General features: G+C 47.4%; 1 protein-coding gene across 1 annotated transcript in view; it reads right to left on the reverse strand.

The window, feature by feature from the left end:
* Positions 1-23,267, reverse strand: part of LOC148015682 (dynein-1-alpha heavy chain, flagellar inner arm I1 complex-like) — a 338,732-nt gene extending 315,465 nt beyond the window's left edge. The window contains exons 1-4 of the mRNA XM_087665230.1: positions 23,082-23,267; positions 22,733-22,810; positions 598-738; positions 284-447 (exon numbers count right to left, since the gene is read on the reverse strand). Of these exons, the coding sequence (XP_087521356.1) occupies positions 284-447; positions 598-738; positions 22,733-22,810; positions 23,082-23,267 (569 nt within the window). The remainder of the gene's footprint in view (positions 1-283; positions 448-597; positions 739-22,732; positions 22,811-23,081) is intronic.
* Positions 23,268-25,581: the final 2,314 nt, after the last annotated feature.

Raw genomic sequence — 25,581 nt, forward strand, 5'->3', positions numbered from 1 at the left:
TCTGCACATGCATGTAAGATTCCTTCAAAGTTTGGCCAAACAATGAAGCACAATATTGTCACTATGAGCGATTGGAGAAAGAGAAACAGCAGATACATGGTTCAGGTAAGTCAACATATGGAAGAATCTCCAGCCTATAGCTACTGATCTCAATGAAAGTTTCAACATCAAACAAGAGTAAGAAGCAATGAAAAGTTTCAACGTCAAACAAGAGTTACAACCAGCTTCTACCAGTTTCAAGTAAAACTAGAAGTGTGCACAACAACTGGTGGAATTATTATACCTTGGGTCACGTCCACCAAGCTCAATACGCTCTCGAACTTGTAGATATATCTCACTCCAAGAATCCAATACATTTTTAGCTGTACTAATTCTCTGAACTGCCTCTGAAACAGGTAGCTTGAAGATGGACTTTAAACTGATTTCTTCTGATACTCTATCAGCAATCTATCATTAAGAAATAGCAAGACTAATTTAAGCTTCATATCATACTGCATACCAGTGTGCCATGAGTTTAGTATCCTCTCTTCAAAAAGATTCATATGTTTCAGCTGAAATATGATGAGCGGAAAATATTAATAGATTTGAAAGACTGACACTCTGAGAGATGCGCTCCATAAGACCTCCCATATGAGAATCATCTGAATAATAGCGCGATATAATCCAAACCATTCTAAGTGCATTCATCATAGGAGCAATTGTCTCCAAAACCCTTGTCATAGGTTCTCTACAGATTGTCTGCAAAAAGACTGCATGTAAATAAGGGGAAAAACTTTTCCTTGTCATATCACATCACTCTCTCTTGATCCACATACACATTTAAAAGTGCACATGCACATGTTTGTAATGGCAGCCAAATTACGCTGCTATTGAGAACTGAATTAGGTCTCTGCATGTGAATCGTTGTCATTTTTGAATCAATTAAGTCCTGCCATGGGACGGACTTAATATATCATTTTGTAGCAAAATTGCAATGTATAAAGTGACTACAGTACCTAATCTTTTATTTCACAGCAAATATTCAATCACCAACTTTCCTGATAGTTTTCAATTGCTGCTAATAGCACTTACAAGATTTCAAGAAGAATCAATGATCAATATATGTATTTATTTTTGTATAAAGTTGTTCTATAGCTAAAAGAAAACAGTACATTAAATAGAGAAAAATAAAACTAGTACACCCTGGGCTGGCCATTCTACAGAGCGACTAATGTATGTACAGAACCCAAAGGCTATAGCAGAGGTGACGTGGAATAACCATCATTGAAAGGGCAGTAAACCCAAAAAATAATAGCCATGCTCCATAGAAATGAGCAGGCGTTCAGGCAGTAAGAAAAACCCTGGGGTCACAGTGTGATGTGCCATGTATTCTATCCCAATATCTCTACAAAACGTGATGGATGATATCTACCAGACACGCATTTATCATTGTATAGAAGTAACATGCCAAACATGTAGAGCAAAAAAGACTTGCCATAGGGTCCCAGCGAGAGGGAGTACTAGCAGGTTGTGGATATTGGGATCTAGTCAATGCAATCTATGGGTGAGCTACACGTGCATCTGCATGGCAAGGATCAATACCTTTGAGCCAAGCCACTATATCCAAGTGAGAATGCGAACACAACTGTGCTTAGAGCAAAATTTGAATCCATACCTACTGACAATATAGGCAATCCCATATACACACGGCATACACAAGCCCCCTCTATGTCACAGACATACTGGACTCAAGGGCATTGTCAAAGATGGGAGCTGATTGCTAGCATCATTGCTTGGTTCTTTTTTTTACTCTTACTGTGTTCAATCATTTTGGTGTGAATGCTCCCGATGCACATGGGCACTTTTTACCTTCTTGCTGGAGAAGGTTTCCCCCCCATGTATACACTCCTTAGGGTTGTCCATCCAGCACACACTCTCTCTCTAGTTGTGCAATGTTCAGTGTGTGTGTTTGTGTGTGTGTGTGTGTGTGTGTGTGTGTGTGTGTGTGTGTGTGTGTGTGTGTGTGTGTAGTTGAGTCCTCTCAACAGTGGTATCAAAGCCATGTTAATCACCACCACCACTGCCATCGAGCTTTTGAGCTGCTGCTGCCGTATTGAGCCTAAGGCTCAACTTCTTCTCTTCCCATTCAGCTGCCAACTCCACCACTATGCTTAACACTAACAATCAAGATGCCAACTTGGCAATCACCTCTAGCACTCAACTTTGGCCAGCCATCTCTACCTCCAGCTCCACTAGTCAGCCAGGTGTTGCTGCCTACTATTCCATAGGCCCACCCAGCCGCATAGAACCCTTCTTCCAAAGCATAAACCAAACAGACTGAGTGATCTCAAGGAAGTAATGGCAAGTAATATGAAAGCATTGGCAGCATGATGGTTTGAGCCACTTTCAAGTGGACATGGAAAGGCCATGCCTATGATTTACAGTGCACAAACTTCTGTGTAACACATGTAGAAATCCAATCGAGCAACTTTTGGTCAAAATATTTAGCCCCAACACATAGCCCAAATGCCTAAAGATTGTGCCCGTAGTCACCAACTCTCTTTGCCAACCCAAGGTGTGAAGATCTGATTCTATACAACTGGCAAGAGTAGAATTGGAGGTATTAATGCACAGCCCTGAAGCCAGTGCAAACAAGTCCCATGTTTTCATTGCTTTATGAATATTATCCTTGTCAGCCTTCAAAAACATAAAGATATCATGAGCCAAAGCTTGACCAACTAACTATTCTTATGAAGGAATTGAGAAGCCACCTACATCACAATTCGCAGCCAAGCTTGACAACATTGTCAAAATGGGATGAGTGGCCAAATTGAAGAACGAAGGGCTTAGAGGGCATCCTTGGCTAACAGAACAGCAAACAGCGAAAGGTTTTGTAACACCACCATTAAGCAAAACTCTGGAAGAAGAGTCCCCACTGATAGGATAAACCAAACGAAACATTCTATAGCTGAATCCCCCATATTTTGCATAAGCTCCACGAAACATGACCATTCTAGGTGGTCGAATGCCTTTTCCAAATACAATTGAATGGTCACCATGTCTTGATTGGTGTAGTGTGCATAGTTTATCCCCATTTGGACGTTCAAGATTTCCATGCAGAATATTTCTCCCTTTCATAAAGCCATATTGAGCAGGATGTGCAATGTCAAGAAGCTCTCTTTTTTTTTCGTAAAAGGTAATTGTATTAATTACGAAAAAAATAATACAAGATTACTTGATTACAAGATACATGATGACACTAAGCCATCATGTGAAGAGGTTCTCTCACTCTTTCTCCCTCTCTTTTTTCTGATTACAAGAGACACGAGGGCCCTAGGCCGACGTGTGGGGAATCCCCGTGGTAATGCACTAAAAAGGTTACACCAATCATGGCAACGACCCAGAGGCAATCGCCATATGCCAAGGATGCAAATCCTCCCGAGGGAGCAAATCGGAGTGTCGAATGAGATCTAGCTGCCAATGCAAGAGCCATTTAAGCCTGGCAATATGTCGCGGTACATTAGAGGCCGAATCAAAGAGGAAAGCATTGCGCGTGGTCCAAATGTGCCAGCATCCCCAGTATCTGAAAAAGTGAAATAAGATCTTCGCATGCAACTGTGGCGGTGTGGGATACTTCGGGCGCACAAAAACCCAGTCGAAAGGAGTTAGTGAGGACCCCACCACCGCGCGCCAAATGTGCGACAAGAGTGACCAGATATTCTTGGCGAGCGGGCAAGAAAGAAAACGATGTCGGGCCGATTCCGCCGGTGTGGTACAGAAGAAACAATTGCCATTCGAGATGCGACGCTTGGCAAGGGCCGCGGCAAGAGGAAGACCACCAATCATCACCCGCCAAAGAAAGACCTTGCATTTGAAAGGTGTCTTATTCAGCCAGCCCTCCATCAGCGTTGTCTGCCACCATGACAGCGATTTGCGCAATCCCCAAACAGTATTAGCTTTCTCACCCAGCCATTGGTGATCTTGAATGAGAAGATGATACACCTGATTAGTAGAGGCCTTTTGCAAACTCAACCGGCCTGCAAGGTCCCAGTCCTGCCAAGGGCGATCCACAGCCAGGGCAGGAAAGGGTTGCCTACCCTGAAGCTCCGACGAAAGCTTTTCCCATAAATCACGGTATCCGCGCGGGATCTTGAAGAGTCACCTAGCAGTCCGAAATGATAGGAGGACATTGCGAGTGGCAAGGGTAGCATCCGCAACCGACGTCACACCTAAACGGGCCATGCGGTTAAAGCTTGGTCTGAGCTGATGTTTATCTTCCCATGAAAGGAGTCTCGACACTGCCAACAATTCCAGCTGAAAGGAGTTAGTCTGCAAGCGGTCCCCTACTGGGTGCCAACGGGCCTTTTGGAGCACCACTTTCCAAGAGCCGACCAAGTGCAGTAACAAAGAGGAAGAGGGACTGGAAAAACGAGAGTCAGCATTAAGGACATGCCACCAGAAGGCCCGAAGCCATGTGTTACCATGGCGGAGCCCGCTGTCCTCAAGAAAATAACGGGCTATGATGGTCCACGGGTGATGATCCACACACATGGCACGAAAAAGGGACCAACGGAGAGCTAGCATATGAGTTTCTGCATCCGAAATAGCTCCACCACCCATGCGCTTAGGGGTACATGTATGTGACCATGAAATCCACGAAATGCCTGCCTGCAGTGAATCCTTCTTCCATAGCATGAAACGGATGGGACGAGTGAGAGCCTTCAAAGTAGTAGGCGTCCATGGCAACAAAGGCAGGAAATACGTTAGCATTGGTAGCATGATTGTCTGGGCCACTTTGAGGCGGACATGGAATGGCCACGCTTGCGACTTCCAATACATAAACTTCGCCGCCAGTTTTTGTGAAATCCACTCCAGCAGGTCTTTTGGCCGTACATCCACCCCCAATGGGTATCTAAGATGCCTGACAATGGAGCCACGGGAAACCACCTGGCCTTGCCAGCCTAATGACTGTAAATCAGGCTCCGTACAACTGAGAATGGCTGACTTAAAGGCATTGATGCGAAGCCCAGAGGCCTGACTAAAGAGTGTCCAAACATCTAATGCCCTTCGAATGTTGTCCCTGTCCGCCTGCAAAATCATAAAGGTGTCATCAGCCAAAGATTGGCTAACGAAGTGCTGACCCAAAGGGAGAGACAGCCCTGCCAGCTGAGCAGAGGCCCATGGAGGATAACATTGAAAGGACCGGGTGAGTCGCCAGGGCAAAGAAGAGAGGGCTCAAAGGACAACCCTGTCTGACCGAGCGTGCAAGGACAAATGGCTTTGTAACCCCACCATTGAGCATAACTCTGGAGGAAGCCGCAGCACTAATGGTGTAGATCAATCGGGACATCCGGGTACCAAAGCCCATAGCATACATGAGATCTGCAATGAAAAACCAGTCCACATAATCAAACGCCTTTTCCAAGTCCAATTGAATCAATACCACTTCCTGACCGGAGTGCCACGCATAGTCAATAGCCATTTGCACATTTAAGATATTATGCAGAATGTTGCGGCCCTTAATGAAGCCATATTGGAGAGGATGCACAATAGCTGGAAGGTGCCTGTGTAGCCGATTCGCCAGCACTTTGGAGTAGATTTTATACATGGAGCCCATCAAAGAGATTGGTCTCCAGTGTTGCAGCTTTGACGGCGAAGGAACCTTTGGAATTAGTTTGATAAGGCCTTCTTTCCATGAGGAGGGCATGACCCCTGTTTCCCAAACCTGCTGAAACATGACCACCAACGGCTTCACCAACTGCGTGGCCGAGGTCTGAAAGAATTCATTAGTGAGACCATCCCAGCCAGGACTTTTATCCTTCGGCAGGTGCAACAAAACATCCATAACCTCCTCCTCGCAAATATCGGCCTCCAAAGTGGCTTGCATATCAACTGGAACCTGCTGGCGGACCAGATGATAGAAGACCGAGCGGGCATGCGTAACCTGGCTAGAAGGCGAGGGAGAAGAACCAAGAAGTTCCATAAAATAATTTCTGCACATAGTGACAATGGTCTGCGGATCAGTGACCATGCGACCTTCCGAATCCTGGAGTCTGGTCATATTTTCGCGAGCCGGAGACGCATGCAAGGCGCGAAAGAACTTATGAGACTGGCAGGCACTATCTTGCAATGTGTCAGTCAAGTTATGCAACTTGGCCTACTGATAAGATTTCAACTGAAACACTTGAATAAGATGGGCCAAACGCCTCTCCAGTGACAGCAGAAAATCATCATCTGGGGAATCCAGGAGCAAGGAACGGACCAAAGCCAGTAAGTCCTCTGCTGCATGTCGACGTCGGCACAAAGCGAGGCATGATGGATCCCGTACTGCCAAGCAACCCGCTGCACATTAGAGAGCAGCCGTGCAAATGAAGGCAAGCTCTCAGAGGCGAAGTCCAATAAGAACCTCTCAATCAACTGCTGCATATAGCCCTGGAAAATTGAATGCTTCAAATAAGAGGAGTTGAAACGTAAAGGGAGCCTATCCAGCAATTGCAGAAAAGGTGCAATAGATTGTGCCCGCATCTCAAGCTGGAGGGGGAAATGGTCCGACAACGCATATTGCTGCAAGACCTTCATTTCCAGCATCTCGGGAAGAAAATCATCCCCCTGCATGATATACATTCTGTCCAGCCGCGACCAGGTAGTTGCATATTGTGCGGAATGAAAAGTAAACTCCGAAAAAGAAGGGTGAAGCCACGACCAAAGATCTTGCTTGAGTACGTGCAAAGCAAAGGAACTCCACACCCGGCTTTCCGGCGTATCCATTACCGAATGCCCTGAAGTGGACTGAGAAGAGTCAACACACATATTGAAATCGCCCATCAAAAACCCCCTTCGGCCGAGTGACATGGAGCCCTGCAAAGTTGACCAAAGATCCCGTCGGGATGCGGGATCATTCGGAGCATAGAGGCCCAACAACCATAAAATCTCTCCTTCAAATAAGACTTCAATTACCAGAAAGCGGCCCTGCACATCATTTTTAACAAGGACAGGCTGATATTTCTCATGGACAATCATCAGCACGCCCGAATAGTGCGTAGCATGGGTCCCTGCATAAAACAGACGGAATCCATGACAATCCACAACTTTTCCTGCTTCACCGTGACTTTTGTGCTCAACTGCACACAATACATCCCACTGGTTCTCATGCAAGACGGTCCACATGGCATGTTGCTTATGGCGAGAGCAAATGCCTCGCACATTCCACGTGGCTATCTTCATGTATCCTCAAAGAAGGAAGTCAAGAACGAGGCGCCTGCTGCCTCGATTTCACCTTTTCCGCGAGAGCATCCAGGACACCCTCATCCAGAAAATCAGCCAATACTACAAACGAATTCTGGCGACCTGCTTTAGAGGTAGAAGGGAAATCCACTGCCTTGGGAGAGAGGCGGGGATAACGCCGATCCCAGGGTGTAATAACATTACCTTTGGCATCAAACGCCAGCTTAGCAGGTGGGCCTTTGGGGCCGTCGGTATAGACTCTCCTTGGAGACTGGTTACGGGGGGCAGACGGGGCCGTAGGATGCGCAGCCTGCTGTGAAGTGACCACTTCTTTCCTGCGTGTATACATGCGCACTGAATCCTGGGAAGCAGTAGGCCCAGGATCCGCCAGGCCTGCATCCAACTTTTTACCTTTTTTGGGACGTGCCTCAATCCAGTCAGTGCGACGGGAATCCACACTCAAGACCTGTTGTTTGCCTTTATCCATGACATGAGGAGACTGAAGGGCTTCCTGGGGCGTGGCATCAAGCACCATGTCATCCTTGGGCAGCACAACCTGCGCATCCTCTGAAGACGGTTGCCTTTCAGGGCATTCGGCCATGAAATGCCCCAATTTACCACATGAAAAGCAGTGTCCCGCAAAGTTGCCCCATTTTAAGCGGAAATGCAAAGGATGCATGCCTGAACAATTGAGGCAAAGCCACGCGGGCCTTTTCCTGGCCGTGTCCCATAGCATGCATAAACGGTTTCGGTTCATCGCCCTGAGGCTTGGGGAAACCAGCACTGTTCCCACAACCGCCATCGCATCCTTCAACATGGGCCAATAGACCGCCGGACAATTTTCCACCTCCACCCACACCGGGCATTCTCGTTGAAGCAGACGCTGGAAGTCGGCCATGGGGCGCCATGGCACAACATGGACCAAGCAACGATCAAAGAATAGTGGCAACTTGGACAGGAGCTCAGCTCGATGCGTTTCCGATTTCAACAGCACCTCATAAAAGCCGCGAGGTCCAAGGAACATCTCCTCAACACACTCCCCTTGCAATAAATGGTGCATCCACTCGCGAATATGCGAAAGCACTGGGATCCTGCTAGTGAAGAAAAGTATAACTGCTCGGTCATAAAACACCGAGAAGGATCGCAAGACTGATTTGGGGTCCACTGTGGCTTCCAGCACATCATCCGTTGCCGCATCAGAAAAAGATTCATTATTATGCTAGACATAATCGCCAAGCAGAGTATTGGCAAAGTCCAGCAAATGCTCCCAGTCAATTTCCTGCGAATCCACAGGATCAGAGGCCACTTGCGCATAGGAACGTTCCGGAGGACCCATTGGCTCATCAGAAGTATGCTTGGAGCGTTTGCCAGCAGGCGGCAGTTCAGAACCCGGAGGCAACTCCTCCGTGCATGGCACCATATCCTCCGGCTCCTCTGCATCGGAATCAGGGCCAAGGGCTGCCACCGTCCGGTCGAGAAAATCCATATCCAGGCCAGCCATACTGCTGTCTTCGCGTTCGCGCCCTCTCTCTCTCTCTCTCTCTCTCTTTTTTTTTCGTAAAAGGTAATTGTATTAATTACGAAAAAAGTACATGATTACTTGATTACAAGATACATGACGACAATGTAAGTCATCATGTGACGAGATTCTAAGTACTACAAGTTACAACGTCATGGCAAGGATGCAGAGGATTTCCTGATTACAGGATACACGAGGGCCCTAGGCCAACATGTGGGGAAACCCCGTAGTAATGCACTGAAAAGGTTACACCAATCATGGCAACGACCCCGAGGCAATTGCCATATGCCACGGATGCAAATCCTCCCGAGGGAGCAGGTCGGAGTGTCGGATGATATCTAGCTGCCAATGCAAGAGCCCTTTAAGCCTGGCAATATGTCGGGGTACATTAGAGGCCGAATCAAAGAGAAAAGCATTGCGCGTGGTCCAAATGTGCTCTCTCTCTCTCTCTCTCTCTCTCTCTCTCTCGCTGTGCAAGTCCCGCAGACTTGGCGGCCTCAGCGGTGGCCTATCCCGAGGGAGTGTAGATAGCGCGTGGGTCAGGGCGCAACCCTAACGGAGCAGATGCAAGAGAGCGAAACGCAGGGCCAACGGGCAGTGACAAAGGCCAGAACGCTGAGGAGGAAGGCTGGAAGGCGACGGCAGGGCTGAACCTTCAGCAACAGACGCGCTGCGAAGCAGGGATCAGACGACAGTCCAGCGGGCCCAGGTTCGATGGCGACGGGAGGAGCTCTGACACGCAGAGCAGACGCGCGTTGACCAGGAGCAGAGCCCGCAGGTCAGACAGGCGAGGGCAGGGCGGGGCACGCAGCCAACGGGCGCCAGATGCTGGCGACGGTGACAGGTCTGCTGACGACGACGACACAGGCGACAGGGCTGCAGGCGATGGCGACGAGGCACAGGCGACGCAACAGGCGTCAGGCAGCAGACTGGAGATGACGAACAGGGCCGCAACGAGCAGGTCCCGCTGGCGTGACACGCGACAGGAGCAGGAACGATGGCGGGCGAGGGGCGACGGTCATCCAGTCGAGGGCAAGGCAGGGCAGGGCACGCAGGCGGCGTCATCGCGTTCGACTCCCCTCTCTCTCTCTCTCTCCGTCAAGAAGCTCTCTCTCTCTCTCTCTCTCTCTCTCTCTCTCTCTCTCTCTCTCTCTCTCTCTCTCTCTCCGTAAAACACTCTTTTTTTTCGTAAAAGGTAATTGTATTAATTACGAAAAAGGTAAAACTCTCTCTCTTTTTTTTCATAAAAGGTAATTGTATTAATTATGAAAAAAGGTACAAGTTTACATGATTACATGATTACAAAATACACGAGGGCCCTAGGCCAACGTGTGTAAAATCCCAGTACTAATCCACGAAAAAGGTTACACAAATCATGGCAAAGACCTAGAGGCGATTGCCATATGCCAGGGAAGCAAGTCCTCCCGAGGGAGCAATTCCGAGTGCCGAATGAGATCTATCTGCCAATGCAAGAGACCTTTAAGCCGGGCAATGTGTCTCGGTACATTAGAGGCCGAATCAAAGAGAAAGGCATTCTGCGTGGTCCAAATGTGCCAGCATCCCCAGTATCTGAAAAAGTGGAATAAGATCTTCATATGTAACTGTGGCGGTGTGGGGTAGTTTGGGCGCACAAAAACCCAATCGAAAGGAGTTAGTGAGGACCCCACCACTGCGCGCCAAACTTGTGACAAGAGTGACCAGATATTCTTGGCGAGCGGGCAAGAAATAAATCGATGTCGGGCCGATTCCATAGTAGTGGTACAGAAGAAACAATTGCCATTCAAGATTCTACGCTTGGAAAGGGCCGAGGCAAGAGGAAGACCACCAATCATTACCCGCCAAAGAAAGACCTTGCATTTGAAAGGTGTCTTTTTCAACCAGCCCTCCATCACAGTTGCCTTCCACCATGACTGCGATTTCCGCAATCCCCCTGCAGTATTAGCTTTCACACCCAGCCATTGCTGATCTTGAATGAGAAGATGATACACCTAATTAGCAGAGGCCTTTTCCAGACTCAACCGGCCTACAAGGTCCCAGTCCTGCCAAGGACGAGGGCAGGAAAGGGTTGCCTACCCTGAAGCACCGACAAAAGCTGTTCCCATAAATCACGGTATCCGCACGGGATCCGGAAATGTCTCCTAGCAGTACAAAACGATGCGAGGACATTGCGAGTGGCAAGGGTAGCATCCGCAACCGAAGTCACACCCAAACGGGCCATGCGGTCTGACCTGATGTTTGTCTTCCCATGAAAGTAATCTCGAGACTGCCAACAATTCCCGTTGAAAGGAGTTAGTTTGCAAGTGGTCCCCCACTGGATGCCAACGGGCCTTTTGGAGCACCACTTTCCAAGAGCCGACCAAGTGCAGTAACAAAGAGGAAGAGGGACTGAAAAATCGGGAGTCTGCATTAAGGACATGCCACCAGGAGCCTCGAAGTCGTGTATTACCATGCCGAAGCCCGCTGTCCTCAAGAAAATAACGGGCTACAATGGTCCACGGGTGGTGATCCACACACATAGCGCGAAAAAGGGACCAACGAAGAGCCAGCATATGAGTTTCAGCATCCAAAATAGCTCCACCACCCAAGCGTTTGGGGGTACATGTATGTGACCATGAAATCCACGAAATACTTGCGTGCAATGAATCCTTCTTCCATAACATGAAACGAATGGGGCGAGTGAGAGCCTTCAAAGTAGTAGGAGTCCACGGTAGCAATGGCAAGAAATATGTGAGCATTGGTAGCATAATTGTCTGAGCCACTTTGAGGCAGACATGGAATGGCCACACTTGCGACTTCCAATACATAAACTTAGCTGCCAGTTTCTGTGAAATCCACTCCAGTAGTTCCTTTGGCCGAACATCAACCCCCAATGGGTATCCAAGATGCCTGACAATGGAGCCACAGGAAACAACCTGACCCTGCCAGCCCAACGACTGTAAATCAGACTCCGTGCAACTGAGAATGGCTGATTTGAAGGCATTGATGCGAAGACCAGAAGCATGACCAAAGAGCATCCAAACATCTAATGCCTTGCGAATGTTGTCCTTGTCTGCACGCAAAATCATAAAGCTATCATCAGCCAAAGATTGGCTAATGAAGTGCTGTCCCAAAGGAAGAGACAATCCGGCTAGCTGAGCAGAAGCCGCCATTGAAGATAACATTGAAAGAACCGGGTGAGTCGCCAGGGCAAAGAAGAGAGGACTCAAAGGGCAACCCTGTCTCACCGAGCGTGCAAGGACAAATGGCTCTGTAACCCCACCATTGAGCATAACGCGTGAAGAAGCCGCAGCACTAATGGTGTAGATCAATCGGGACATCCGAGTACCAAAACCCATGGCAGACATAAGTTCTGCAATGAAAGACCAGTCTAAATAGTCAAAAGCCTTTTCCAGATCCAATTGAATCAATACCACTTCCTGACTGGAGTGCCTCGCATAGTCAATAGCCATTTGCACATTTAAGATATTATGCAGAATGTTGTGGCCCTTAATGAAACCATATTGAAGAGGATACACAATAGCTGGAAGGTGCTTGTGAAGCCGATTCGTCAGCACTTTGGAAAAGATTTTATACATCGAACCCATCAAAGAAATTGGTCTCCAGTGTTGCAACATCGACGGCGAAGGGACCTTTGGAAGCAGTTTGATAAGGCCTTCTTTCCATGAGGAAGGCATGACCCCTGTTTCCCAAACCTGCTGAAACATAGCCGCCAATGGCTTCACCAGCTGGGTGGCCAAGCTCTCAAAGAATTCATTGGTGAGACCATCCCAACCAGGACTTTTATCCTTAGGCAGATGTAACAAAACATCCATAATCTCCTCCTCGCAAATATCTGCCTCCAAAGTAACTTGCATATCAAGTGGAACCTGTTGGCGAACCAGATCATAGAAGACCGAGCATGCATGCGTAACCTGGTTAGAAGGAGACGGAGAAGAACCAAGAAGATCCATAAAATAATTTCTGCACATATTGACAATGGTCTATGGATCAATGACCATGCGACCTTCTGAATCCTGGAGTCTAGTCATATTTTCTCGAGCATTAGAAGCATGTAAGGTGCGAAAGAACTTATGAGTCTGACAAGCACTATCTTGCAATGTGTCAGTCAAGTTATGCAGTTTGACCTGTTGATAAGATTTCAACCGAAATACTTGAATAAGATCAGCCAAACGCATCGCCAGTGACAGCAGAAATTCATCATCTGGGGTATCCACCAGCAGCGAACAAACCAAAGCCAGTAAGTCCTCCCCTGCGTGTCGACGCCGCCGACAAATAGAGGCATGATGGATCCCATACTGCCGAGCAACCCGCTGCACATTAGAGAGCAGCCGTGCAAAGGAAGCCAAGCCCTCAGAGGCGAAGTCCAATAAAAACCTCTCAATCAATTGCTGCACATAGCCCTAAAAGATTGGATGCTTCAAATAAGACGAGTTGAAACGTAAAGGGAGTCTATCCAGCAACTGCATAAAAGGTGCAATAGGTTGTGCAAGCATCTCAAGCTGGAAAGGGAAATGGTCCGACAAGGCATATTGCTGCAAGACTTTCATTTCCAGCATCTCGAGAAGAAAATCATCCCCCTGCATGATATACATTCGGTCCAACCGCGACCAGGTAGTTGCATATTGTGCGGAATGAAAAGTAAACCCTGAAGAATAAGGGTGGAGCCAAGACCAGAGATCTTGCTTAAGTACGTGAAGAGCAAAGGCATTCCATACCCGACTTTCTGGACCATCCATTACCGAATGCCCTGAAGTGGATTGAGAAGAGTCAACACACATATTGAAATCCCCCATCCAAAAACCCCTTCTGCCAAGTGACATGGAGCTCTGCAAAGTCTTCCAAAGATCCCGTCGGGATGCAAGGTCATTCGGAGCATAGAGGCCCAGCAACCATAAAATCTATCCTTCAAATAAAACTTCGATTACCACAAAGCGGCCCTGTACATCATTTTTAATAAGAACAGGCTGGTATTTCTCATGGACAATCATAAGCACGCCCGAATAGTGCATAGCATGTGTCCCTGCATAAAACAGGCGAAACCCATGGCAATCCACAACTTTTCCTGCTTCACCGTGACTCTTGTGCTCAACCGCACACAAGACATCCCACTGGTTCTCATGCAAGACAGTCCACATGGCATGTTGCTTATGACGAGAACAAATGCCTCGCACATTCCACATGGCTATCTTCATATATCTTCAAAAAAAGAGAATCAGGAACGAGGCACCTGTTGCCTCGATTTCACCTGTTTCGCGAGAGCATCCAAGACACCTTCATCCAGAAAATCAGCTAACACTGCAAAAGAATTCTCGCGGCCCGCTTTGGAGGTAGATGGAATATCCACTACCTTGGGAGTGGAACAGGGATAACGATGATCCTAGGGTGTAATCACATTACCTCTAGTATCAAACGCCAGCTTAGCAGGTGGGCCCTTTGGACCGTCTGTATAGACTTTCCTTGTAGACTGATTACAGGGGGCAAAAGGAACCATAGTACTCGCAGCATACTGTGAAGAGAACATTTCTTTCTTGCGCATATACGTGCGCACGGAATCCTGTGAAACATTAGGCCCAAAATCCGCCAGGCCTGCATCCAACTTTTTACCTTTTTTGGGATATGCCTCGAGCCAGTCATTGCTACGAGAATCCAAACCCAGGACCTGTTGTTTACCTTTATCCACAACATTAGGTGGCTAGGGGGCCTCCTGTGCCGGAGCATCAAGCACCATGTCATCCTTAGGTAGCACAACATGCGCATCATCTGAAGACGGTTGTCTCTCTGGGCATTCGGCCATGAAATGCCCCAATTTTCCACATGAAAAGCAGTGTCCTGCAAAGTTGCCCCATTTCAAGCGAAAGTGCAAAGGATGCATGCCAGAGCAATTGAGACGAAGCCACGCAGGCCTTTTCCTGGCCGTGTCCCATAACATGCATAAATGGTTTCGATTCATAGCCCTTAGGCTTGGGGAAACCAGCACCGTTCCCACCACTTCCATCGCATCCTTTAACAATGGCCAATAGACCGCCGGACAATTTTCCACTTCAACCCACACCGGGCATTCATGTTGAAGTAGGCGTTGAAAGTTTGCCATAGGGCACCATGGCACAACATGGACCAAGCGGCGATCAAAGAACAATGGCAACTTGGACAGGAGCTCAGCCCGATGTGTCTCTGATTTCAGCAACACCTCATAAAAGCCGCGGGGTCCAAGAAAGATCTCCTCAACACACTCCCCTTGTAATAAATGGTGCAGCCACTGGCAAATATGGGAAAGCACTGGGATCCTGCCAGTGAAGAAGAGTATAACTGCACGGTTATAAAACACCGAAAAAGACCGCAAGACTGATTTCGGGTCCACCGTGGCTTCCAGCACTTCATCAGTTCTCAAGTCAGAAAAAGCTTCATGATTATGCTGGACATAATCGCCAAGCCTAGTATTGGCAAATTCCAGCAAATGCTCCCAGTCAATCTCCTGGGAATCCACAGAATCAGAGGCAACCTGCGAATAGGAACGTTCCGCAGGACCCATTATCTCATCAGAAGTATGCTTGGAGCGTTTGCCCGCAGGTGGCAGGTCTGAACTAAAAGGCATCTCCTCCGTGCAAGGAACCATATCCTCCGGCTCCTCTGTATCTGAATCAGGACCAAGGGCTGCCACCGTCTGGTCGATAAAAGCCATATCCAGGCCAGCCATACTACTGGCCTCTCTCTCTGTAAGGGCGCGCAGCCAAGGGCAACGTCGCAGGTCCGCAGGCCAGGTCAACCGACGTCTCAGGTCCGCAGGGCGGGTCCGCAAGGCAGGTCAGCCGACGCCACAGGTTCAACAGGGCGGGTCAGACGAGGGGCCAAGCGGGCGCACCGACACGGGGAATCACGGGGCAGGTCATCATGCAGACGCAGGGACCGCCGGACAGGGAAAACGGCACAGTCCTGCACGCAGGGGCTCGCAGATGATCAGGTCGACGTCGGGTAGGGTTCAGATGGGGCACGAACCAGGGCGGACGGGCGCAAAACGGGCACGGACCAGGGCGAAAGGGTCCGAACGGGCGCGAACGGGCGCGGACGGGCACGGACGGGCACGGACAGGCGCGGACGGGTCAAGCGACGGCGGCGACGGGCCAAACGGGGATGGGCCGACAGTAGGGTTCAGGGCTCTCTCCCTGCCATCGCTTTCCGGCTCTCTGCTACCTCCCTCCCTCCCTTCCACGAGGGATCCTAAAAAGCCTCCTAGCTGTACGAAACGATATTGGCACATTGCGACTGGCAAGGGTGGCATCCGCGACTGAAGATAAGCCCAAACGTGCCATCCGGTTGAATTGTGGTCGAAGCTCGTGTTTACCCTCCCATGAAAGTAATCGCGAGACTGCCAGCAATTCCAATTGAAAAGAATTAGTAGCTACGCGATCCTCCGCTGGATGCCACAGAGCCTTCTGGAGGACCAGTTTCTAGGAACATACCAAATGAGTAAGCAGTGATGAAGAAGAACTGGAGAACCGCGAATCAACATTAAGAACATGCCACCAAGAACTCCAGATTTGGGTATTGCCATGCAGAAGCCCATGATCCTCAAGGAAATAACGGGCTATAACGACCCATGGATGATGATCCGAGCACATGGCGCGGAAAAGAGACCAACGGAGTGCCAGCATGTGAGTATGGGCATCTAAAATAGCCCCTCCACCCATGCGTTTGGGGTGCACGCATGCGACCAAGAAATCCAAGAAATACCTGCATGCAATGAATCCTTCTTCCATAGCATGAAACGAATAGATTGAGTAAGTGCATTCAGAGTCGTAGTAGTCCAGGGCAGCAATGGCAAGAAATATGTGAGCATTGGCAACATAATTGTCTGGGCTACTTTGAGGCGAACATGGAAGGGCCAGGCCTGAGACTTCCAATACAGAAACTTAGCCGCCATTTTCTGAGAAATCCACTGTAGAAGCTGCTTTGGGGGAACATCAACACCCAAAGGGTACCCAAGATGCCTAACAATGGAGCCATGAGGAACAACCATACCCTGCCAGTCCAAGGACTGCAAATCCGACTCCGTGCAGCTGAGAATGGCTGATTTGAACGCATTGATGCGAAGGCCGGACGCCTGACCAAAGAGAACCCAAACATCCAATGCTTTTCTAAGATTATCCTTGTCCGCACGCAAAATCATAAAGCTGTCATCAGCCAAGGATTGACTAATGAAGTGTTGTCCCGAATTGGACGCCAATGTTTCAACGTAGACGGCGAAGGAACCTTTGGAAGCAGTTTAATAAGTCCTTCTTTCCATGAGGAAGGCATGATCCCTATTTCCCACACCTGCTGAAACAAAGCCTTCAATGGTTTCGCCAGTTGGGTAGCAAAAGCCTCAAAGAACTCATTGGTGAGACCATCCCAACCGGGACTTTTATCCTTGGGCAAGTGTAACAAAACGTCCATAACCTCTGCCTCACAAATATCTGACTCCATAGTAGCTTGCATGTCCTGCGGAACCTGATTGCGGACCAGGTCATAAAAAACTGAACGGGCCTGAGTAGTTTGGGCTGCAGGTGGAGAAGTGGAACCAAGAAGGTCGCGGAAATAATTCCTACACATATGCACAATAGTCTGCGGATCAAGGATCAGGTGGCCTTCTGCATCCTCGAGTCTGGTCATATTCTCCCGAGCAGGAGAGGCATGGAGGGGTCGAAAGAACTTATGAGTCTGACACGCACTATCTTGCAAAGTCTCCGTCAGATGTTGCAATTTGGCCTGTTGATACGATTTCAACTGAAATTATTTAATAAGATCAGCCAGCCGCATTACCAGTGCTAGCAGAAATGCATCATCCGGAGTGTCCACCAGCAGAGAACGAACCAAAGCCAGCAGGTCCTCTACTGCTTGTCGACGCCACCGACAAAGAGAAGCATGATGGATCCCATACTGCCGAGCAACCCGCTGCACATTAGAGAGCAATCTTTCAAATGAAGCAGTGCCCTGAGAGGAGAAGTCCAATAAGAATCTATCAATCAATTGCTGCATATAGCCCTGAAAGATTGCATGCTTCAAGTAAGACGAGTTGAAACACAAAGGGAGTCTCTCCAGAAATTGCTTGAAAGATGCAACGGGTCGTGTAAGCAGCTCAAGCTGCAGAGGGAAATGGTCCGACAAGGCATATTGCTGCAACACTTTCATTTCGAGCATCTCAAGAAGAAAATCATCATTCTGTATGATGTATATGCGGTCCAACCGCGACCATGTTGTTGCATACTGGGTAGAATGGAAAGTAAAGCCTGTAGAAGACGGGTGTAGCCAGGACCAGAGATCTTGCTTAAGAACAGTAAGAGCCAACTCATGCCACATACGACTTTCCGGCGCGTCCATTACCAAATGCTCCGATGTGGACTGGGAAGAATCAACACACATATTGAAATCCCCCATCAAGAAGCCCCGTCTGCCAAGTGACAAGGAGGTCTGCAAAGTCTGCCAAAGCTCCCGGTGAGATAAAGGATCATTCGGAGCATAGAGACCAAGTAACCATAAGATCTCCCCTTCGAATAAAATTTCAATCACCAGAAAGCGACCATGCACATCATTTTTAATAAGAACAGGCTGATATTTATCATGTACAATCATGAGCACACCCGAATAATGCATGGCCTGTGTCCCTGCATAGAACAAACAAAAGCCATGGCAATCCACAACTTTTCCGGCTTCCCCGTGACTCTTATGCTCAACAGCACACAGGACATCCCACTGATTCTCATGCAATACAGTCCACATGGCATGTTGCTTGTGGCGAGAACAAATTCCTCGCACATTTCACGTGGCTATTTTCATGTGTATTCAAAACAAAATCAGGTACGAGGCACAGCTTGCCTCGATTTGACTTTTTCTGCGAGAATGTCTAGGACTCCCTCATCCAAGAAATCCGCCAACACAGCAAAAGAGTTCTGAGGACCAGATTTGGAGGTAGATGGCATATCTACTGCCTTGGGGATTGAACGGGGATAACGATGATCCCACGGGGTAATAACGTTGCCTCTGGTATCAAAAGCCAGCTTAGCAGGTGGACCCTTTGGACGATCCGAATACATTTTCCTGGTGGTCTGAGGACGGGGAGAAGAGGAAACCATAGCAAGAGCAGATCGCTCGGAAGACAACATTTCCTTCCTGCGCATATAGGTACGCATGGAATCTTGTGAGGTAGTAGGCACAGTATTCTCCATGCCAGCAACAACCCTGTTGCCTTTTTTTGCACGTACTTCAACCCAGTCAGTGGCACAGGAATCCAAACCCGAAACCTGTTGTTTACCTTTGTCCAGAACTTTAGGTGGGTGGATAGCATCCTGTGACGGAGCATCACACACCATATCTTCCATGGGAAACACAACATGGCCAGCATCTGAAGTGTGTTGCTGCTCCGGGCATTCGGCCATAAAATGCCCCAATTGTCCACAGGAAAAGCAATGTCCTGCAAAATTACCCCATTTCAAACGAAAGTGTAACGGATGCATGCCAGAGCAATTGAGACGTAACCAAGCAGGCCTTTTCCTTGCATTGTCCCATAAAATACACAACCGGTTACAATTCATAGCCCTTAGACTTGGAGGAACCAGAACAGTGCCCACAGCGGCCATAGCGTCCTTCAACAATGGCCAATAGACAGCCGGACAATTTTCCACTTCAACCCAGACAGGGCATTCACGTTGTAGCAGACGCTGAAAATCTGCCATTGGGCGCCATGGTACAACATGGACCAACCGGCGATCAAAAAACAAAGGCAATTTAGATAGGAGAGCAGCACGATGCGTCTCAGATTTCAACAGCACCTCAAAAAACCCTCGGGGCCCAACAAAAATCTCTTCAACACATTCTCCGTGTAGCAGGCTGTGCAGCCACTGGCGAATACGGGAAAGTAGTGGGATTCGACCAGTGAAGAAGAGTATCACCGCGCGATCATAAAACACCGAAAAGGATCGCAGGACAGTTTTCAGGTCCATAGTGGCTTCCAGAACATCGTCAGGTGCAGAGTCAGAAAAGACTTCCTGATTATGTTGAACATAATCGCCAAGCAAAGTGTTGGCAAATTCCAGCAAATGCTCCCAGTCAACATCCTGAGAGTCCATAGAATTCGAAGCAACCTGAGCATAGGAACAATCCTCATGATCGACTGTCTCATCCGAAGTATGCTTGGTACGTTTACCCGCAGGCTGGATGTCAGGACCAGGGGGCATCTCTTCGGTGCACGGAACCATATCCTCAGGCTCCTCAGTATCAGAATCCGGACCAAGCGCTACCACCGTTTGGTCTATAAAATCCAGATCCAGACCAGCCATATTGTATCACGATTGGAACCCGAAGGAGGACTGACGCGCGGTGAAGAGCGGGAGACGCGACCTTGTCCGCCGCAGTCACGACCTATCCCAAGAGGGCGTGCGGCAGGGCACAACCCTAACAGTGCAGGGGCAGGAGGGTGGAACACAGGGCGCACAGGCCTCTCCCTCTCCTCTCTCCTCTCCCTCTCCCTCTCCCTCTCCCTCTCCCTCTCCCTCTCCCTCTCCCTCTCCCTCTCCCTCTCCCTCTCCCTCTCCCTCTCCCTCTCCCTCTCCCTCTCCCTCTCCTCTCTCTCTCTCTCTCTCTCTCTCTCTCTCTCTCTCTCTCTCTCTCTGTGTGTCTTGCTGCAGCACAGGTCTCTGTCTGCTGAGTCAGAAATCTGCATCCCTGAAAGCTGGTTTCTCACACGGCGGAGGCCGACCCTCTGCTGTATCACAGAATTCTTTCTGCTGTGCCAGAAACCTAGAAGACTGCGTGCCAGTCGCTCTTAGTACAGGGGCTTCGAAGGCGAGACGAGACGGGGGACTGACGGTGAAGTCTAACGGTGGAGTCAACAGTGCAGCCGCCTGCTATACAAATGGTCGGGGTCGTCGGGCAGGAAAACGGAGTAGATTCTCAGGGTTAGGTCGCAGGGTCAGGTCGCAGGCAGGGTAGGGAGGCGCTGTCAGGGAACCAGGCGGACGGACGAACAGGGCAGGGAGGTGCTCTCAGGGAAAGGCGGACGGACGAACAGGCGACGTGATGGGGCGAACAGTCGTGATAGGGCGAGCAGGCGAACAGGCGAACTGACGAGGAGCGCGAACGAACGAACAGGCGAACGGACGTAACGGGGCACGCAAACGAACTGACGACGTGACGAGGCGGGAGAAATCAACGACAGGGCACCGAACGAACCCTGCGCAGGTCCGACGACGAGCTCCCTCTCCCTCTCCCTCTCTCTCTCTCTCTCTCTCTCTCTCTCTCTCTCTCTATATATATATATATATATATATATATATATATATATGATAGAATCTCGTGGCTGTGATGGGATGCTGTGACGGGAAGGGAGCTCTAACGTGACAGGATGTTGTGACATCACTCTCTCTGATTGCGTGTCTGTAACGTCTCTCTCTCTGACGTAACGGGACGTTGTGATGTGGCATGTTCGTGTGATCATGTGATGGTGTGAGGACGACTACCTGCCCGACTGGACGCTAACATGGACGACAGCCCCGGGTGCTGACAACACTAATGTGAGTGCTGACACGAAGGCATTGTTCTGCAAGGGGCCGTCTATGTGCGGAGAGATAGTCACTATCCTGCAGCGTCATGTCTCTGCACAGGGAGACTGTGGCTGCCCTGGAAGCTGCAAAGGTATTGGCAGTTGTTTAGGAAGGGTTTGCAGGGTCAAAGCAAGTACACTGAGAGGCTGTCCTAAACCCCAAGGACGAAAAGTTCTATTACAGACAAAACAGAAGGAGAGCTCGTGAAAATGCCACTCCCACAAGTGCCAAACAATGGACAAAGATGCAAAGGCTGATTGCAACAAATGGTTTGGATGACATGAAAGCCCTCATAAGAGCTCAAATTACAGCTATCCGATTAAACTTGTCTTGCTGCAAATCTTTATGCAGCCAATCCAAAACCTGGAGGAAGCTAGTACTTCTCCTTGCAGTGAATTCTCCTCCTTACAAATATCAAGAGGGCACTAAACTACAAAACATAGCATCTCCTGCCAAGATGCAATCAAATGAGAAAGGAGAAAAGACTGAGAGACCTTAATAGACCTCATGGAATTAAGCATATGCCACCAGGAAGCATGAATAACCATGCTACCATGAGAGATGCCTATCTTTTCTAAGAAAAATTTAGCAATATCTGACCAAGGATGACTCTGTATACATAGAGCCTGCAAAAGGGTGAGCCTCCAAGCAGCCATATGCAAGTTAACATCCAACAAAGTTGCACCCCCTATCCTTTTAGGAGTAGTCACGTGCTACCACGAAATCCACACCTGTCCCAAACGATTGCCTTTCTTTTTCCACAACATGAATCTGACAGGCTGAACCAATTCCAAAAGGGACTTCTTAGTCCAAGGAAGCAATGGCAGAAAAAACGAAATCATACTAATCATAACGCATTGAGCAACTTTCAGTCTGACATGTAGAGGCCAGCTTTGAGATTTCCAGTACATGAACCTATCATGAATCCGAGAGGCCATCCAATCTAGCAAGGCACAGGGAGCTACCTCCACACCAATAGGATATCCCAAGTGTCTGGTTGTATTTGTGAGAGGCTGAGAGGATTGAAGCTCACCTAAGGGTGCATACTACTGCAATACTCTCATCTCCAGAATCTCCGGCAAGAAAGCATCATCCTTCATATCATACATGCAATCCAAATGACCCCATGTCACAGTATGTTGTGCCGAATGAAAGGTAAATCCCGAAGTCCAAGACCAGAGGTCCTATTTAAGAATGGCTGATGCAAAATCATCTGCATTGTGCAAAACCATCTGCATTCCGATGCATCCATTACTGAGTGCTCAGAGGTTGACTATGAAGAACAAAATGCCAATTAAAATCACCCATAACACACTAATCTATATATCATGTTTTCAGTGTAAAAAACTCTGTTTGTGCTCATCGAGATGCTAATAGATAATATGATTATATAACCAGCCGTCTGATTGTGCTCATAGAACTACTGGCAAGGAATTACCTTAAAATGTCTCTCCAAAGTCGTCAAGAACTTCACATTATCTTTGGCTTCGAGAAACAATTTTGAAAGTTCTGCAAACTGATTACTCAAACCCATTACAACCAAGAGGTCAGATTAGAATCAACTTGACTTGTTTCATACGAAATCTGAACAGGCACCAAAGTTGTGAGACAAAATAAACTCAAACCAAGTTTCTTTATTAACTACTCACCTGTTAGGAAGTTTAAGATAAATAAATAAAACCATGGGCTTGATGTCACCAAATCTTTGGTGTGATAACACAAGAAACAGTGATTGTGGAGAAGTTAAAATCTTTAAACATGCTAATATACTACAGTTAAAGATTTACCTGTGACTTGAAACTTTGAAGAAGGTCTAAGTTGTTGCTTCCAGTCTCTAGAACCATTAGAACGTTTCTAGCTTTCTGTGAGCTGAGCTGCTCAAAGAAATTGCTTAATGTGTTGACACGATCACGCCAAAAATCTAGCTCTGCTAATGGGTTTTTCCCTGTAGGAATCTGTGTTCCGAAAGACATTAGAAATGAGGTGCCATCAAACTTTCAACCTTGAGGCATTTGACACTTTAGAATAAAAGTGAAGATATATGAAAATGTGAATCATTAGAAAGTATTAAAAATAATGACACCATCTGAGTGAAAACGGACCCATTTTTCCTTAAGTAGAATTGTATTGATACTTGGCTGTCGCAATACAAGATATCAAGTCAATTATATCATAATTTACCAAGGGTGTTCCTAGTTCTGTTTGGAACCATGTGCATTTTAACGAAAAATCGTGCATTGGGTGTAACAAACCCCATTTAATCTAGCACTCCAATCATCACAATAGCAAGTTAGCACATAAGGCAATATAAGATATGTAGGTGAACTCACCACCCAGCCTCATGGTCCATCCTGATGTGCATACCTCAGCTGACAATGTTCAACCAGAATTATGGTCGGACCCTCAAGCCCAACTTAAATATTCTATGCCAATATTGTAGCCAAAACCTAGGTCCAAGGTAATAAGATTAGACTAGAGTCTAGAACTCAACCAGGCCAAGCAATAATATTCGACTTCAACTTGACTAGGTCTAAAACCCTAAGCTGAAGTTTCATTGAGCTAGACCAACTTTAGATATTGAGCTGGTTTAATGAGAGGCCCGAAATACTACATAATCAAAGCCTTGATATGTTATATTTTATAAACACCCAGGCTGGCAACCATATGAGTGCATCTCTCACCAGAATACATATAGAAACACAAACACCCTTCATGCATCAGTTGGAAGCATCCACAATCAAGTCCAATCTCAACTAGCATATTGTAGTTAGCTAGCTGCTCCAAAGTTCATGCAACTGCAGAAAAAAAAGTGCTTAGGAGCCCTTCAGCTAGTAGTGCAAGCTACCAAGAAGAAGTATCTCAAGAAAGCTACTCTAAAGAAAGCTTGTAACACAATTTGATGGGGAAATATTTGTAGCAAATGCTACAAAGAGGAAGCTTACACCAAAAGCTATACAAAGGAAACTTCTACTGATCCCTGGTATGGAGGAAGCTTTTCTAGAAGCTTACACTCTCCTTGCACAATATGATTGTTTGTAATTGTTTCAATTATCATTTCATAGCTGCAGTTTTTTAAGATTTCACTTCTTGAGGATTATATGCTTAAATAGATGGGGCCCTTTCCCCACCTAGTGCGGGTGTCCTGTGTCCAATTAGTTAACTTTTTAGGATATTTGATTTTTTAAAGTACCAAGATTTTTCATCAAAGGTACAAATATGCAAGAGCAAAATTAAATTTCAAACCAGCCTTCCTTTTAACATAAGGGTAGTGGAACCCTAAAATGCATCGATTTACAACAATTTACGGCAAGCAAAAAATTAATTAAATAAATGATAAATTGAAAACTAACACTTTACCACATTGGGTTAGAATGTCCCATGAAGTTTAGAAAAGCCGACACCTAATTGGCCTAAACGTTGGCACCTTTGGTGGTATTTCTTTTCACATTAATTCCAAACACATTGTACGATTGACATTTGACTCGGATCCCTAAGAAGTGTCAAGCATTACCTCAGATTCGAGAGGTACTCTCCCCAAGAATCCCCTCTTCCTCTATTAACCAAGCCGATTCCTCAACAACACTTGAAACACTTACCATTATCCTCTATAACTAGCAATCGCAAAATTCACTTTCCCCCTTGATTCCACAATCAAGGAGGCTCAACTCGAATCCACTCCTACTGTATGCAAATCAGCCCACCTATAGAGCCAAAATCCCACTCATTCAATTGTCCATTGACCAAATTTATCTTACCAATGTTCCTCAAACATAGAGCATGTATGCATACATCTCAATGTTGTTGTGCAAACCCTAGTCTTGGTTGGAAACATATGAAGAAAACAAATTAGCAATCCACAATACATTAGGTTCAAATTTGAGGGTCAAGTCTCCAATTTCCTTCACCAAAAAGCACATGCATCAGCATAGATGAGAGAGAAGAGGCAAGAGATAGAAAATTCTGCAATTCAGCCCTCAAACAATGACTAGCATCCATGTCTTGCCCAAAAACATGTCAAAATCCTAGTGTCTCTCAAATGGTAACTTTGATGGGGATTTTGATGGCACCATTAACTTTGGAAGGAGGGTAAAAACCTAGCACAATTGACAAGCCCTCCTCTTTCGCTGACACCTCTCACAAGTTGTTGCCTCTATCCTATTGCATGAGCAATTGTTGAAACTAGCGTTCCTTCTCGGATAGGGTGGTACTAACCTGATTTAACACTAATTATAGCAAGTAAAAAAATTACATAAACTACAATGCACACTTTACCACTTTAATCTTGCA

The sequence above is a fragment of the Lygodium microphyllum genome, chromosome 24 (assembly GCF_053477565.2).
Source record: "Lygodium microphyllum isolate KBCC chromosome 24, Lygodium_microphyllum_v1.1.10, whole genome shotgun sequence".
Classification (NCBI taxonomy): Eukaryota; Viridiplantae; Streptophyta; class Polypodiopsida; order Schizaeales; family Lygodiaceae; genus Lygodium; species Lygodium microphyllum.